Source organism: Takifugu rubripes, chromosome 4 (genome assembly GCF_901000725.2).
Source record: "Takifugu rubripes chromosome 4, fTakRub1.2, whole genome shotgun sequence".
Classification (NCBI taxonomy): Eukaryota; Metazoa; Chordata; class Actinopteri; order Tetraodontiformes; family Tetraodontidae; genus Takifugu; species Takifugu rubripes.
Genome location: NC_042288.1, coordinates 9386586 through 9405052, shown reverse-complemented (window position 1 = coordinate 9405052; position 18467 = coordinate 9386586). Strand labels below are relative to the sequence as shown.

Sequence of the window (18467 nt, the reverse complement as noted above, 5' to 3'; positions counted from 1 at the left end):
CGGCTACAATCAATTGTATAGATTTCCCAGACAAGAGGAAGGAAAAACATTGAGGATGGACGACAGTGAAGCGGAGTGCATGTGAAGGGTAATGTATTGGCTTTTTTATTGACTTCAATCAAGCTTAACATCAGACTGTGATCACAAGCAGTTCCTTCTCTGGACTTTACGTGCTGTTATAAGGAGGCCTTCAATCAGCTGCCGGACATCGCCGTCAGTCATTGATCATTAAGCAGACTCGTCACTGAAGGCACTAATTAAATGTGACATGTCAATAAATGTCAGTGTATGAGGGATGGACTCCCAGCGAGTTTCAATTCGTAAAGTTTAGCAAACCTGCAGCTTCAGATCAAGGATCAAGAAGAGACTGGGGTGAAAAACCTACCGTACCCATTGAAACGTCATCTCTGTCACATATGTGAAACATGTTTCTATGCAAGTGCAGCGGGGATGACGGATAATGCTGCGGCCAGTGAGTAGATTATATCACAACTCTTAATCCTTTTTATTACAGCTGCTAATGTTTATCAGACATCTACATTTACATGTTCTAATCTACAGAATCCTGAAATACACCAGCAGGATGCATCCGACTTTGACATGTATGTGTTTCTAGAGTTTTCAGAGATATAAATTAAAGATTTAGTGTGTAAAATTTGTCATTCCTAAATTTAAGAATCCAGAATACAGCAAGTACTAAAATGTCTTTTCAATAGTTCCAACAGCTTCAGGATCTTCATCATCATCACATACTGTATATTACTTATATTATTACTCTGATCAGGAAATTATGTAACATGAAGTGACACACAAACCCACACACCTTCCAGCTGGCTTAAAGAGTCCTGACATGCCCAGTGAGCTTCCTGGGAGTGACAGATGCATCGTGGGGAAAGAGGAGATGGCGGCTTGGTAAATATACCACTAAAATATACTTGTTCGGATCTCACACATCACAAAACTACACACTGAAGAAGGATGTGAGCACATGCAATCACACTCACATCAGCAGCTTCATTTCCAGTTGGTGTTCTGCACTGGAACCCCAGGGGTTTTAGACACACACACACACACACACACCCACACACACACACGTAAACGACCTGCTTGCCTTTCACAACCTGTTTGGCATTCCAGCGGGCCAAACACCACAGAGGCTCCGCAGCAGCAAGAGTGCGATCAGATCTCAGACTACGACGTCCACGGAGCTAAACATAATGTTACCAGTTGTAATCTGTCATTAGGTCAACATGTGCTGAAATGGATGAGACGTGAAATTTCAGTTACTCATGCTGCATAGTCCAATTGTGTTCAACTTAAAGATGCTACCAATATTGAAATTTGACTTTTTGTCTTCAAAGCTAATGTTGGGATTGCAGCCATTCTTAAAAGGTAGCTCCTTTAATAAGCAGTTTTGATATTGATGTGATTTCAGGAATCCGGTTAGGGCTGTTTTTATCTGCCCTTGTGCCAGAACCATCTGTAAACAGACTGTTTACCTTCAAACTTCAATTAGCTTCAGTGTGCAGTAATGGAAAAAGAGAAAATAGTCCTATTAAGCAGATAATTAAGTTCACGTTTGAAAAAAACTGCAGCACGCAGGCTTTTCTTTCCGCTGTCCATTAATCGGGATGTTTGGTGTGTTACCAAACACACCCACAAGGCTTTCACCATTTGGACAGAATCCACACAGGCTCTTTTATTACAGCTGACAACCTGGAAAAACAAAGAAGTCAACAGATTTTAAGAGCAGTGCGGTTCCAAAATGTCCTCATGTGTTGGGAGGTAACTGCCATTAGCTTGTTAGCTTTTGAGTTATCCTGCAGGCTACAACACAGAGCTCGTGCACTGTCACACGCACTGGCAGTCTGGGCTGAAAGTCAATTGTGCTTCATCTGAAAACAAACAAAAAGAAACCTCATTTCACTGGCCTCAATCATTACTTCCATATTGGACAGTAAAGAGACATTCATTTCCTTCATAATAATAAATCTGAGGTAATGTTATCATACTGACCAAACAATACTTTGAAATGATAATGATTTATGGATTCCTGTTCCGCCTCCACACAAAGTTTTCTTTGATTTACAAAGAAATGACAAGCTGCCTTCACACCAGCACTTTCACATTTGTTAAAATCATGAAAGCTGATCTGTTGACAGAAAGATAATGCCAACATATCTGATAGAAAAATGAACTGTAGCAACTACAGAACACAAAAATTAACTTAAAAAAGACAGTAATGGAATCCCAAACTAAAAATGTCTGGCATCTGTCAATTCATTACCACATTAATGGGGTGAAAGAAAGAAGACAGATTTAGAGCACAGCTCTCTCATTACACTCCAAATGCAACACAAGTCAAACTGTGACGGCTCATTTTTATGGTAAATTAAGACAGAATTGGAAGTTGATGGGTTTTAAAACTGTGACAACAGTCAGTCCAATTTGCTGCTGTTCGCTGTGACTGATATTAAATTAGGTGTCCAAAGAGAGGGAGACACACACACACACACACACACTCCAGTGAGGCGGTGGTGAAGTCTGCACACCTGCACACTCCACTGTTATTATATTAACTGCGCCCAAAATAAATGCAAAACAGCAAACAAATCAGTTACATTATTTATGCACCAAATAAAATGCCTCTTTTTTATCCTCCTGACAGCCAGTAGTTCAAATTTGTCATTTGTAAACCTCAATGTCTCCCACCCACTGCTTCCTTCTGCAGGAGCTCCCTCAGCTTTCTCCAGAGGACATCTGGGGCTTTTGAACGATACCAAATGTAAAGGGCTGAGGCTTTGGTACCTGTCACTTCCTCATTCCGGAGTTAAACTCATTCTTTTGTTGATTTTGATATTTTCTCTGGGACATTTCACATATATGGCGTTCCGATGTCCACTGCAGTGGACACATGATATCTTGCTTAAAAATATATATCTGGTAAAAGAGGAGTGTCATGGAATCATATTAAAAAACTAAGCCATATTACACTGAATGAGAAACTTTTATGGTGTCATAAACACACTAAGTTGTAACACCTAATGAATCCATAATATATATTTTGGATTTGCAGTTCCTCCTTTTAGTGGTTTGCCTGGTTGAAGCTGCCTGACTTAAATCAACATCATTCCTGTTGGTCCTGGTCGGCACTGCAGAACAGTTCCACATCAGCAGTCTCCAGAACACAAACAGGCCTCCAACAACAAGTCTACATAATTAATCAAAAATCTAAGTCCAGTTGTTCCAATATCAAACGAATTCACCACAAGCAAGAGTGCTCTGATTTTGTCCTGCAATTTGAATTGATAATGGTGAAAAAAGTGGTAAAGAGTGAAATAAATGCTTGGAAGATACTACTTAATGTAGGACGTGGCTTTAGCTGTTTGCTGACATGATAGTTGGTGTTGGACCCACTCGTTATTTCTGGGGCTCTGTTACCACCTTCTTAAGTTCCATTGTTCTGCATTTGAGATCAGAGCCACAAATAGAGAAAAATAGAAACTTATTTTTAATCGCAAACGAGTATCGAGCTATCTTGACGACAAATATTCTCTCAGGCAAATGTGCTTAATGTTGGCTGAGGAATTTGTCCAAAATCAACAGTGCTCATGTTTTGTCATTTGGCTTTTGGTGTAATCTCACAGGCAGTTAAACCAATGAAACAAATCCAATTAATCCGTCTGCCTGGAATCATTATTCGTTTAAAGAACAAAGGCTCAGATGCTCCTCCTGAGATTAAATATCTGCTGGGCTGGATGTGTCCAGGCAGACGCAGCACATCTCCTGTGCCTGTTTGTGTGCACGATGAGTGTACCCTGACCTGAACATGTGATAACATCTGGCGAAATAAAAATAAACAGACACTGAGATGGATAACAAAGCTGAAGAGATGATGATAATGGAGTGGCAGAGGAAGAGAGGGGAGGCCTTTTAGTGGAGGAACGTGGGAATAATCCCTGATGCTGTAATTAGTGTTTCAGGAGATAAAGACTAATCAAAAAGGAATGAGCTGAAAGCGTGTGTGTGTGTGTGTGTGTGTGTGTTTACATTGAGTTTATGAGAATGCTTGGAAAGATGCCAGCTTTGTGAAAGCCTGGATTCAGAATGGAGGAACATTGGTGAACATGCACAGACATGAAGAGACGCACACACGTCTGTCCCAGCGTTAATCTCTCCCGAGTCTGCAGATAGAATGCAGGTCATTTTCCATCTGAGGAGTGCGCATAGAGTGTGTGAAGGTGAAGAGGAGGCTCGCTGTACCCGATATTTCTATCGTCATCTTAATCCCAGAGGACCAGCATTTTTTAAAATTTTTTTTACAAAAATTCCTGGGTAATTTTCTCGAACCCTTTCTAAAATGCCTGATTTTGCCTGTGGATTCAGATTGTGTAACTCATGAGCGCCAAATGATTATCTCATTATCTCACTCATTATCACCGATTCTGTCAAAACCGCTGCCTTTATTATTGGTTGGTGCATTTTTACCTCTGCCGACAAGATTATTGACAATTAAAATCCCTCGCAAAGTTCTGAATGAAAAAAACAGGACATGCTGACAGTGGGCCAGGGGACAGCGGATTCATTTTTAGTGATGTTCTCATTCCGGATTCAAGAGGGACTTTGACCCGTCATCTTTCAAAGATCAAATCCAAGGTGCTTTGATCCTAAAGCAAGCATTAAAGCTCTATGTTATGTAACCTTGCATCACCTAGGCTTTCCCCCACCTAGTTTTAAATAATAAAATACTAATTTCCTTTTTCTCAATGAACTCAGAGACATTTTATACGCTCAACAAGCTAAACTGACCATCTTCAATCTGAAATGAGGTCCCACACATGCCTGTCTTCAAAGTCAAGGAAATGCACACAGCTGATCACAGCACTGCTGGGATGGCATCCAAACCATTCCGGACCCTCACGACATGCTGGCAGATATAAGAATGATGGACACCTGGTGTGGTTTCATACTTGAGGCACTCTGCTCCACAGAACACCTCAGTCTTACCTGGCTCAGTGCAGTTCTTTTCAGGTTCAATGTAGACCTGTATCTCAGTGTTGAAGGCGTCTTGCAGAAGGTGACGACTCTCCCAACTCGCTGCATCACCAACCCCAGAGCCGGACGTTTCATAACCTGACAAAGAAAATGTCAGAAAGATAAGAGAAAGTGCTGCGTTTAGAGTACTTCCATTATTCATCCAGCAGTGTCCCCTAGCTGTTCTCTTCCCGCTGCACTTAAACAACCTGGTTTTACATAACACCCGCTGGTTTATTTTTTAATAATTTTGAGAGATTTGGAGGACAAGCTCAAGCATTGACGTTAGAAAAATGTTCTGTTACGTTGGTGCGGTTCCCTTTGTGGTTAACTGACATTCCCGCTCCCTGTCCGAATGATGAAACACGCATCTTGTGTCACAGCAGCATTCCTGTAGGAGCATTATTATGGCAGCATGCCGAGCACCCCAAGGCCAATCATTCCGGCTCAGTCATCTGGGTCACGGTATCCTCAAGCGCCCCCATCTCCTCTCCCACTCTGCAACAGGCTTTGACTTAGATGCAAGCTACTAAAAATAGACCTTGGTCCTGTTATAGTTATCAAAAACTCATTTGTGAGAGGAGTAACAAGTCGGAAGGTGGTGCGTGTGGTCAGAGGTACAGCGTTAATAACATCATGATTATCGTTAAGTTAAAAGGCAGAACGCTGACCTGCGACACAACAAAGCCTCGGTAATGTTGCCCCTAGTGATCGCTGCCCAAGTCTCAGCTCGGTCGTAAACTAAAGATATCTACTTGACCCTGCAACCCCTAAAATCCCTGCAACAACCAGGTCTGAACATCTCTATCATAAGACAAAGATCTTCGAGAGTCTGAATAATGTGGCTATAAAATCCCATAAATCCTCCAATTTGAAAAATGATCGGACACATGCCGTTTATCCACACATGGTCAGAGGAGCACCGATGAAGGTACATTGTTGTAGTCAATTGTGTTTGATCTAAACATACTGTAGTCCTACATCCCCACTGTGATTCAGTCCAGCTCTGTCACATTAGTGGTCAATTAAACTTTTTTTTTCCATCTTCACGTGGTTCAGCTCTGATTCTCCCCTCTGAGCGCATCCTGGAGACTCAAACCTTGATGAAATACCACCAGGTTTTCAGTCCAAAATAACATTCACCCGCACAAGCTGCTTAAATCAGAGCCACTCTCATTTTCAGGCAAGTTTTCTTTGTCTGCTTTATCTTTTTTTGGACCAAAATTTATTTCAACCATGTTGAATTTATTTCACACGTTTGCATTCTGGCCCCTTGCATCACCTGCATCAGATGAAATCAGATTCTTCAATGTGTAATTCTGGCGGTAGTGTTGCTGTACTCCACCGCTGCACCTTTCATCGCACTGGTTTGTGGCTGACTTAGAGTTGGTAGCTCTCAGAACATGCTCTCTATTGAGGAAGATAAATTATTTAAGTGTACTGTCAAAGCTTCAGCTCTCATTTCCAGACACAAATGTCAAACCTAGACCAGTAAAATATGCACGTGAAGGTAATCAAAAGCATCTTTATTGAACCACACAGAGAACTGGAGGGAGAAAACTGCCACAGTGCATTAACGTCACACATCTGCACAACTGTGATGCCTTTTGACCTCCTACTGTATGTTCTTCCCCTGAGCCAGCACAGTGTGTTTGTGCACGTCTGTTAGCTATTATTAGAAGAACCTCTGACAGAGACATGATCAGAAGGTGGCACAATGGCTCCACTGTACGTACATGTGTAGAATTAATCAATCACAGGTCAGAAGCACCTGGGAAGTGCATTATGTAAATATCTCTGTGTAATCACTGCAATTTGAGCATTGAGCAACTGTCAAACAGAGCCAGATAGGGAATGGTAAGGGATGTTTTGGAATGAGCAGTGTTTGTCCTCCAGCATCAGCCACAACCCCACTGATCAGGAGACGCTGGGATCCAGATGAGACAGACGGCATCGGCGGAAGCAGCCGACGTGCCAGGTAAAATTGATCCAACATTTATATTTCCTTCAAAATCATCACGGGTGAACCTTTGATATGCAAGTTTCTTTGGGGGTCGTTCTTTTCGTGACCTTTTGAAGTCCGTGTTCCTTACTGGGCACCGTTGTGCTAAAATTGCTGAACTAGAATCAGTGTTCACACAGATGCACACAGAGTGTTTTTATGAGGTCCACTGAGGCAGAATGCATCACTATTGGACAGGTTACTCTGGCAACATGACGTAACAGATAAGACAGGGAGGCGCATCGTGACATAACCCAGAGAAACTCACGCACAAGTGCCACATGACTGCACAAACTAAAAGTAAATACAGGTAAACACAGTCAATTTATCCAAAGAGTTTGGATTAATGTCAAAGATGAAGTGACTGAATTATCAATCAGAAACCTCATTTCTACCCCCCTAATCTTTTGTCTGATGTAAAAGTGGCTGAATTCAGACAATAATAATAATAATAATAATAATAATAATAATAATAATAATAATAATAATACCATTGAGATGAACTGCTGAGACATAAAAAACCCTTTAAATCCAGAAATGACCCCTTCTAGAGGATTCCCATAAGGATAATATCTTTATTTAGGATTTAGTATTTGAGTATTATGGTATCTTTTTGGCAAGTAAGAAACATCCCTGGACAGATGTTTTACTACTGCATACATTTCAGGAATGGAAAGCATATCGTTTTTTTAAATTGGAAATAAAATTATAAAAGTGAGTGAGTAAAAAGGTAAATAATTAGGAAACAATGGGTGAGAAACATTTAGTTCTTGTTCAGGAAATCAGGTTTTAACTTATTTTGAATATTTCCTCAAGCCCAACTCAACTCATTTATTTTATTAAAGAAAAAAAAACATGGAATTGGGAGATTATCACCCCATTATACTACAATGTTCTTTTAAAATGTTTTTGAAAGAAATGCCTCATTGAGGAAGGCCACCAAGACAGTTGAAAGCTTCAGCTCTGCAGACATTCCTCAGTCAAAACTTTAGAAGAACACTTGAGTATCTAGAGACCAAATTGGAGCCTTTACCTGCACACATACATGTGCCACATACTTGGTTCCCCTCAAAGGTCTACAGCTGGATCCTTCACATCAAATGTTCATGCTTGCACTAGCCCTTCTGTCCGTCCATCATCCGTCCGTCCGTCCGTCCGTCCATCCATGCATCCATCCATCCATCCATCCATCCATCCATCCATCCATCCATCCATCCATCCTCCCAGTATATTGGCCAGAGTCCCCGTTTCTACTGTATAGCCGACCCCATAAAGTCATATAACACAGCTGCCCATCGCTCTTCACTGTCATGTTTAATTAGCTCCTTTGTCTTCATTAGTGTCTCTTGGCAGGCACGTATGTGTGTATGCACGTGTGTGTACTGTGCATAGGAGTCCTGTATAGCACAGGCCCATTCCATTCCATGTGTGTAGTATGTGTATCACTTTTGTAACAACTGTGTGTCCCCGGAGACAGCGAAATCAGGCCACAGGCACGTGGTGCATATTATACTGCAGAGCAACATGCTACACGTGCTCTCAAACACCCTTGGCTTCTCATCACAAGACATGAAATAGCTGGGTTCCCACTGCGTGTTGTAAAATCCATACATAATCAAACATGCATGGAAATGCATGCATGATTGCATCAGCAATGTACTTCAGGCACATGTGCCGATCAAAAGGATCTTCTGCTGTGTTCTGGAGAATGAAACCACTCATCCATCCATCCATCCATCCATCCATCCATCCATCCATCCATCCATCTATCTATCTATCTATCTATCTATCTATCTATCTATCTATCTATCTATCTATCTATCTATCTATCTATCTATCTATCTATCTATCTATCTATCTATCCATCCATCCATCCATCCATCCATCCATCCATCCATCCATCCATCCATCCATCCATCCATCCATCCATCCATAGGTGTATGTGTGTGTGTGTGTGTGTGTGTGTGTGTGTGTGCATGCTAAATAAGCCTGCCATCTTCACTTCCTACCCATGTCAGTTGGCAACTCACTCTCTTCAGTGTTGTGCTGCGCTACGTCAGCATATTCTGATATTAAAACCAACCACTAGATGCCATTTCAGAAATTCTTCTCCTTTCCTGGGATCTTCTGTGCGTTCCAGCAGAAGGTTCTTACAATGAACCCCCAACAGGTAAGGAAAACGACATCAGTTACAGCTCCAGAGAATGTCGGAGGGAAAGCAACTCGTCATTGCTACACAGCGGCGCTTTAAACTCAAACGTTGATTTGAAAGGTGTATGAAGGAAGTCAGAGTGAAAAAATTACGCTTCTTCCACAGGGAAATACTGACTCGGGAAATTTCATCCTCTAAAGAAAAAAGATTTGGTTTAATAAATCCTTTAAAAAATGTCCTTTAAACAAGCAGCTTGTGTTAAGTCTGTCTCTTAAAAAAAGCCTTTGTGCACATAGTAGCTGTTACGGTAATTCTTTTCTTCATTAGAATATATAAACTACCATGTTGGATAAAAATACTTGCACAAGGTCTCCAGAGTCCACAAATCATAACCCATCGCAGCAAAATGCTGGTGCTGGATATTGAGCACTAATTCGCTCTCTGCAGACCTGGCTGAGATCAAAGTGGACGGCATCTCCTGTTCCCGCCTTCAGCGGCTGCAGCGTTCGGCACTAAATTTCCTCTTCCAGTCAGTCAGGCAATCAACGCGCCGCAGCAAACCCTAAATGTCACAATACAGAAGCAACAAATGCGTGCTGGCTCCAGGAAAAGAAGAAAGTAAATGCAATGTAAATCTCAGAAATGCACACACACACACACATTAGACTTGAGGAGAAGGTGGCTGCCAATCAATACAATGATAAAAACAACAATAACACTGATCAAAGGTGTGTTAAATTCCCTTATAACAAAGAGTCCCCAATCAACCAGACCCCTGAGGGGAAACCTCGACACTGAAAAGAATCCATCCAGTTTTTCCCAGAAAAAGAAGCTACCCCAGATTCCCTTTTATTCAGACTTTTAGCATAAAATAGCATTAAATCTATCAGAGCTCTGCGTTAAACGCGACTGAATAAACCTGACAGCTCATTAGCTGACACCGTCAGATGCCACCCCTGCTGTGAGCGTGTGAGGTGACTGTCATCTCTCCCTCTCATCTGTCTGGGGGGGCTCTGAGACGAGACCTGTGAGCAATGGATGTGCTCTGTATATATTTCTGTCAAACGCACGAGCTCATCTCACTTTAGTGAGGCCACATAAACCATTTTAATGCACTCTGTCACCGACCCAGCAGGGGGCCACTGTTTAGAGACACGTTGCAGTTTGAAATGAGGTTATGCCGAGTGTCAGCTCCCTGATCCACAGAGCAGCTCAGACAGAGGACGAGTTTTTGACTGGATACACCAGAGATGAGCTCAGACTGGCTTAAACACCAACATATACACACTTTAGCACGAACCGTCTCTTGAGCGCAGAAACAAGTCATGACGAGGCAGTTATGTAACCAAGGCGTATTTGCCTAAATTTCCCCCCGCGGCGTTTAGAAAATGGACTCTCTGCATTTGTAATTCACACATTGTGGAAGGAACCATCGTCAGATATCTAATCTGCTGTGTTTCAGAGCAGCGTTTGAATCTGATAACGTTTGAAAAGCTGCCAGAGATGGCAGTGAGCAGCACCCCAACAGGACAGGCCGCCCTTAAAGTGCTACACAATTATCTCCATATGGTTTCCAGCCTGTACTCACCAACAGGGGAATTTAGCCAGCTAAGATTGGAATAATCTGCTAAATAGTTTAGGTGCTTAATCAGAGCAAAAATTAAATTTAGGCCATAATTGTACTCATGTCAGTGTTTTTTATGAGTAAGTTTTCAAATTTAAATTGATGTATTTGGTATTTCCCCTCTGACTGGTCCATTCAAGGACGACATGGTAAACTTAACTAAAGCACAGCAGATAAGACGACTGCCTGACTGCTTACTTTACAGACTGATGAGATTAATATTCTCAGAATATTCCGTCTTTTCAATGGGAAGAGCCTCCCTAATCTCAGCCAAAATAAGCTTTTCTCCAGCTCTCTCACTCTACACACACACACACACACACCCACACACACACAGATGAGCAGATTTTGAACAGTGCCATGGTTGCATTTGCCAGGGTCGAGGGAGCAGAAAGACCCTGCAGGATAATCACTGCGTGTCGGCTCAATCACGGCTGTGCTGACGTGAGCGAAATCAGCACAAACACAACTTTTCATTGGTCCTCACAGTCAGAACGACTTTTGCAACCCTCTCAAGCACTCTGGATCCCTCCTCCTCAGTATGCTAATGCCAGTAACATGACCATGATGGCCCTCTTGACTGCGTTAATACTCCAATACAGCAGGTGGAGCCCTTACAATCTTTGCCCAAAAATATTGATAAATTCAGCTAAATCGATCAGTCGGCACAGAATAGGCAAAAACATGCTGCTAGCACATTACAGACCTCATTGATCAAGGGTGATAGGAAGGAAATGTTGTAAGATCTTTCCATTAGTTATTCAGTTTTGGCATTTGATGGTCTGCTCTCCCCACAGTATCGACATTCTGAAAAATCATTAACCGTATAATCAACCATCTGTAACCTTTTATTCTTGGCCTATCATGTGTTTGAACAGGAGGAAACAGACATTTCACACTACGCTATCACGCCTGGACTTTTTCTTGTTGGCCACCGACCTACATTTCACTAAGAATAATAATTCTCAGTCGTGAAACTGGATCCTGTCGGGTTCACTCCCATCGGGAGGGACAGCAGATGACAGGTGAGGCGTCGTTGTAAAACAGCTCATTAAAAGTCTGATTTAGTGGCTCGGCAGCACTTCCCTCTGCCGGGTCAGAGGTACCGGATTTTAAAATCAGTCGTTGACAGCTGTTAAGGGTCTGGCGATAAATTTATGGTCTCCCGGGAGAAGATAACTGAGCGTTGACCACTTTAAAATTCAATTGCAAGACATTTTTATCAATGGACTAAACCTGCAATTACCAAAACACACTGCGACAAAGAACCCGGCAGAACAAAACATTAAGGGACGGCACGAGTGTGGAGCAGAACGTGACTGCTTTGGAACAAAGCTGGAACTACAATATTCAATCAGTGGTCAGTAATATTTCCAGTTTTTCTCGGTTTAAATTCTGCCCACTTTGTAGAAGTGGTGCCTCCATTTCTGGGGATTATTTTTCAATTTCAAAAACCTTTTAGATGTAACATTTTTGTTAAGCTAGCTGCAGGTGTTGGCACTAACGTGCACTTTGCAGGGTTCACTGGTTGCACGTCAGCAGCACTTTTTTAAACTATTGTTTCCTCACAACAGAGCGGCAATTACTGCCCTCAAATCAAAGTAGACAAGAACCAGGTCAGCCTCCAGTCACAAGTGTCAACGATGCAGAAGCATAATTAAGGAAGATGAAGAATAAGGAATAATGCAATGCTCAGACTCTTCCCGAGGGACGGTCCTCTTCCTTCAGCTCTTCTCTTAATGGGTTTCTCTCAAGCCGTGCGAGGATCCCAGAATACACATGGCGGATGCTAAAATAGTCTTCAGGGCTGGATGATGAATTAGGAGGCATGTATTTGGAGAGCAGGGGAGCAACGGCGAGAAAGAGGGAGAGAAAGAGAAAGATGAGGAATGCAAAAGACAGGAAATAGCTCCAAATATTTAACCACGGCTGTAACACAGGACAGAGCCTTCAGATTATGTCAGAGAACCTCACCATCATGTGTGTGTTAGCCTGTGAAATTAGATCATCAGCAAACCAGCCGATACTGTTGAGGTTGAAAAATCAAGCAGTTAATATTTAGTGCTTCTCCCTGATTCTGCATTTTCCTCTTTAGTCTGTGGTGTTTACCTCATCACATTGTTATCAGCGTGCATCCTGATGTAGAGGGGAAACATAGTAATGCTTTGCTGCCGCTAGCTGAACAAAGAGTTTTGTACACACTCATTAGCTCTCTCACACACACACACACACGCGTGCACACTCGTTTGCTGGGTGTCACATTATTCCCACTGTGCTTATTAAATAATTACCTTAACCACACACTAATTTGAAGTGCACCCTGCCATGGCAAGCTTTCAGATGTTACCTAAAGACCCCCGCCCAACATACGCCCACAGGTCACAGCAGCACGTGAATCAGCGGCTACATTATCCATTTTTAGCCTTAAATTACAGATATGCTGGGACTTCAGTGGGAGTAAAGAGGAGTGGCGACGATCCGAAGCCTGCGATGATCAGAATCCTGATGTTTGAGTGAAAACTGCACTAATGCCGGACTGTTCAAGTGCACCAATTTACTGTGGTTTGAGAAAAAAAATCACACGTATTTCTAAAAAGTAATTCTTGACCACCGGGAAAAAGTAATTACAAAAGTAATTTGTTGCTTCTATACATGGAAGCGACTCAAATCCGGACTTCTGTGCATCCGCCAGTTAGCCACCGGGGCTTGAACCCATCAGGAAGGTGACGGAGACGATAATGACAACGTGCTGGGGTTGACAGTAAGGCCCCCCCCCCGCCTTGACTCAACGACTGAGCCACTAACTTGTGCTTGTTTATTGATTGTTTGGTCTGAGACTCAACAGGTCAACTAGAAAAGACCCTATATTAATGAACTGGAAGGATTAGCCCCATTTAAGAGAGGACAACACACTGGTTTCACCAGATATTGATTTCAAGTTATATTGTTACTGGTTGACTTGCTGCACCACTTTGGAATTTGAATATCATTCCCCATTCAGATTCAGATTCAGATTCCTTTATTTGTCCCACTGTGGGGAAATTTACAGCTCAACAGCAGCAAAAATATTGAATTAAGAATAGAAAATGTATAAAAAAGAATATATATATATATAATAATCCAAGGTAAATGGATAATTAGCCTTTTGTGTGTATACAATATACATATCAGAATATCTAATATTCAGTGTGTGCAGAATGGTTGAAATGCTATGAGAGGATTGTAATGTTATTGTGTGAGTCCAGAAGTAAAAGCAGTTATTTATTTATGTCTACTAGTCTGCAGACTAGCGGGCATTATGTTTATATGTACAGTATATGTGATGAAGGTGCACGCAGAGACCGATTACAACACACTAAACTATTCTGGACGTTCAGGTCAAGCACATTCGCCATCTCTGCTCGCCACCGTGTTGACACCTCCATTCCTAGCAAGTGCGTGATCCATTAAAGTGCAACAGGGGAGCAGAAGCTCTGAGTGAGTCACACCTGCAGCTCATGGGAAGGGCACACCGAGTGCTGATCTGCCATGGCACGATGTCACTTTAACGCCTCTCTTACATCTGTTTCGCAGGAGAGGCTTGTTTCAACAGCAAACATTAACATTTCGTGATGCTCTCCTCATTAAAACCGCAGTAAAGCTTTGCCTTTCTCCCCATTGGATAGTGGGGAAATGCAAACAGCACAACCATAAAAGGGCCCTCAAACAAAGCTATTGATTTGTTAATCCGGGATGCAATTTGGCTGCAGTTTCAAACAAACTGTGAAATAACATCTACTGTGAATAACATCCATTCTTTTCAACTGAGTAGCATGTTAGCCTGACTCCAACTGTCCCAAATCAAAGGCTAACACACCCAGACCAGGCAGCTGGGAGTAGAATTATCCTCCACACCTCGGTCTGACCTCCACTCTGCAGATGCTCTCCCGCTCCCCCAAAGATCAGCCTTGCATAGCTCTAACTGAAAGTGTTTTCATGTGGCCACTAAATAACCAGGGTTTCTGTCAAGCTTTCTGCTTCTCTTGCCTTCTGATTGTGTCTGTTTTCTGGTCATAAAAAGTCTCACCCTTCATGACCTGGATGGAGGACGTGGGATGAGATCATTCTTTAGAATCTGACTGAGGAGCTGCTGGATGTTGACCAGACCCTAAACACCTAGCGAAAGCTAAGGATGCGGCGTTTTCATTAGCTTTTGAACAGCTGTCTCTAATTAGCGGATTAGCATCTTCAACTACAGTTGGTGCCTTTTCATGCTGCAGATGCTCCAAAGTATTATGTCCTGCAGAGTTTACAGAGGATTTTCTCTGTCCAAAGCCAGTCGAAAGAAAAACATTTCAGATTAATCCGACTGTGTGCCTCCACTCAGGATAACGTTGTGGTTTAATGTGACAATTGGATGCTTTTGGGGTTTTCAAAACTGGGAATTCTACGACGTTACTGAAAATTATACAAATATATAATAATATGTAAATTGTATAAAATGTATAAGCAAGTGAAATGATACAACGGCTGTCCTGCATCTGAATTTGGCACAAAACATAAAGTCCTAATGAAAATAACTCAAGCACATCACAAAAGTTGTGGTTTTAATGGGAGAACACCAGCAGAGCGGTTTGTTTTCTAATTGGCCATATAAAAGTGCATATGGGATGGGGGGGGGGGCAGAGAGAAAAGAAAGAAAACTGCAGCTACTGCATGTCAGCGGTGCTAGAAAGCTACAAAAGGTCAGAGCCAACGGGAGATACACCAAAGTGATAGCTGAGTGCTAACAAAATGGAGGTAGAGAGGGAAGAGATGACAGAATGGTGAATAGTGGATGGAGGGTGATGCATGAGAGAGAGAGAGAGAGAGAGAGAGAGAGAGAGAGAGAGAGAGAGAGAGAGAGAGAGAGAGAGAGAGAGAGAGAGAGAGCGCTACAAAACAGAGGTGGCGAGATCATGAAAACAGTCTTTACAGTCTGTGCGTGTGTGCATCCACGTGTTCGGAGGGAGGACCATCATGCGTTGAATGGGTGCATGTTATGCGAGTCCAATTTCTAAAATTGAGCACCACGGATGCTCAAATGAGAGACTACTTTATTTTTTGTCGATATAGGCTGAGATTTACTTTCATAATCATACTTTCACCGTTAAGGGGCACTCTGGATTATAACACACTTAATCCCGCTTCCCAAATTTTGTAGAGAAAACACGAAGGCTTTAGTCTCGTGTGTATAATTCTGTTTAGAGTAGAGGGGGGGGGTCAGGAATGGTTGTTTTCAGACACCCCTTTCTCCTCCATCTCCCCTGACCTGACCTGTCCTGTCCTCCTGCCTCCAGCCACCTCCCCATTCCCCTCAACTCTTCCTGTCTCTCCTCCTTTTTGTCTACTTTGGCTGGGAGGCTACTGAGGTTTGGCCACCTCAAAATACTCCATCTGTGCTTCGCCGCCCTCCCTTTCTGTCCTCTCCTGGCGTGCGAGGGGAAGGGAACCCAGTGAACGGGGCTTTAAGTTATGTAATGAGATCATCTGGAGACTAATGCTGCGTAGCAGATATACCAAGCAGCCATTAGTGGTTTCTCCATAGCATGACCATTTGTCTGGCAGCACTGCACATCTTTTAGGTGCAGAGCAGATGGAGGACGGGGGGACTTGAACTTGAGCAGCAGGGCTCGATGATATTAAGCCCTCCAGATGACAGCAGCAACAACAGGTGTTTGTGGGTAATCCTCCTTCCTGTAGCGCTTCTGTACCAGCTCTGATGTTCACCTTACAGTTTTCCAGGAGAAGAGACGCGGATGGACGAGCTTAGGGAGAAAGCAGCCGAATTAAGGGCAGATGGAGGACAAGGTGAGGCCTGCACTCCTCTTCACGGTGGTCCACAGGGGCAACAATGTATAGGTACGCTCATCTCAACATACACACAGAAGTGCAATTATGATAAATAAATGTTCTAAAGTGGAACCAGTGTCTCAGCCGTCTCACCCGGTGGGTGGGACTCCATTTTCAGAAAGGGTTGACTGGGATTTGACCAAAAAACCCCTGGTTCGTATAGCTTATGGGCTCTAATGTTACATGACTGATTATTTATGCGCAGTATTTATTTTAGCCAATAGATGTCAATTCGGTACACATCCCACAGCGTTACAGGAGAACGCGCCATCAGGACTGAGCCATAAAACAGCAAATTCAGCCACATTTTCACGTGAAATATGATTGGATCCAAAATATTTATCCAGAGTATATAAGCTGTGTAAAGAAGCTATGACATCAGAAGGACAGCAGGTGTAGACAGCGCAGGTAAACTGGAAACACAGGAAATGTCAGGTCACCCGAACCTCCAGGTGTCTTGGGTCAAAGGTGCTGAGCTCCTGGATCAGACGGCAGTAAAGCTAAAGCAAATTCTTTTTTCTTTTTAATTACAATGAGCTAAATTTTTCGGCCCCATAACACCAGCACAGTACGGTAACAGCGGAGACCATCCCCGACAGTGAATCTGCTCAAAGGCCAGAAAGAGCCTCAGTCAGTCAGTGCAACGGTAATTTTTTAACAAGAACTTCTCCTCAAAAGTGCCGACAGTGCTGAAGGTTGCTGGTCTTCATCACCTCCCAACGCTGCATCCCTCAGGTTCCAGTGACACCACAACATTTGGCCCACATCCACTCAGATAATGTAAAGAAATATGGGGAAAAAGGAGTAGAAATGCATCGAAAACACAGCGTTAATGGTGGAGCAGTGCAGCACGTGATAGTAGCATTTATCAAGAGGTTCTCCATGAGTCATAGCCCAAAAAGAAGCAGGTTCTGTGGGGACAAGAAGCACCCCCGGCTGCAGCCATTTCTAGTTATAAGGTGCACCATCTCCAGATGTGTGTCGCCGCTGCGGTAAATGTGTCAACTGCCTCCAAAGTGCACCTCAGCTCCACGGATATTTGCCATTGACTGGATCTGGATCTGTCGCATCAGCCCGCACTTCCTGCCACCGTTTCATCCACGTTCCCGAGATGCTCTTTTACGGACAACTTTTTATTTTAAATACAACAAGCGCGAGTAAGCGCCCCGTGTAAACGCCTTTTGGGGTTCCCGTTTCACGGAGAGGCTAAAGGGAACCAACTCACCTGCTGTCTGAGACACGGACCGGAGCCCCGCTACGAGCCCCAACAAGATTCCCGCGAAGCACATCTGGAAGCCGAACAACTCCTTTCGCTTTCTCCGCCGAGCTTTACTCCTCCGTCGGTTCAGCATCATTCCCGCTTCCCCAGCTCCGGCCACGGCCGTGTCTGGCATCCCACCTACCACCATGCGGGTCATGGCGCTCTGGTTCGGCCGAGCCGTCCGGCAGGTCCGCCGGTGGTGGTCCAAAGGTTCGAGAGAGAGAGACAGAGAAGCGAGCGGAGAGACGAGCCTTGCGGGCGCTTCTGCTCCCGGACCGAAGAGCGGACTGATCCGGAGCCCATGTATGAAGACACGTGAAGTGACGTCACCAACATCCGGTGAGGAAAGTCAGAATAAAGCTCGACGTCATCACACAGGACTTTTACAGCCTTTTTTTGTCAGTTATTCGCATTATAAAAACAACATCTCTTTAAATGAAACGAGCCTTTTCTTATTCATGTAAGCACTTTCGGGGGTAGCATGTTCAAAGACTAACTGAACGCTACTTAATAAGTGAAAACG

General features: G+C 43.2%; 1 protein-coding gene across 1 annotated transcript in view; it reads right to left on the bottom strand.

Moving 5' to 3' along the window:
- The window catches only part of slc24a3 (solute carrier family 24 member 3), a 31797-nt gene extending 13549 nt beyond the window's left edge, over positions 1 to 18248 (bottom strand). Inside the window, exons 1-2 of the mRNA XM_003963903.3 lie at positions 17909 to 18248; positions 5008 to 5133 (exon numbers count right to left, since the gene is read on the bottom strand). Coding sequence (XP_003963952.2) covers positions 5008 to 5133; positions 17909 to 18101 — 319 coding nt within the window. The 5' untranslated portion in view covers positions 18102 to 18248. The remainder of the gene's footprint in view (positions 1 to 5007; positions 5134 to 17908) is intronic.
- Positions 18249 to 18467: the final 219 nt, after the last annotated feature.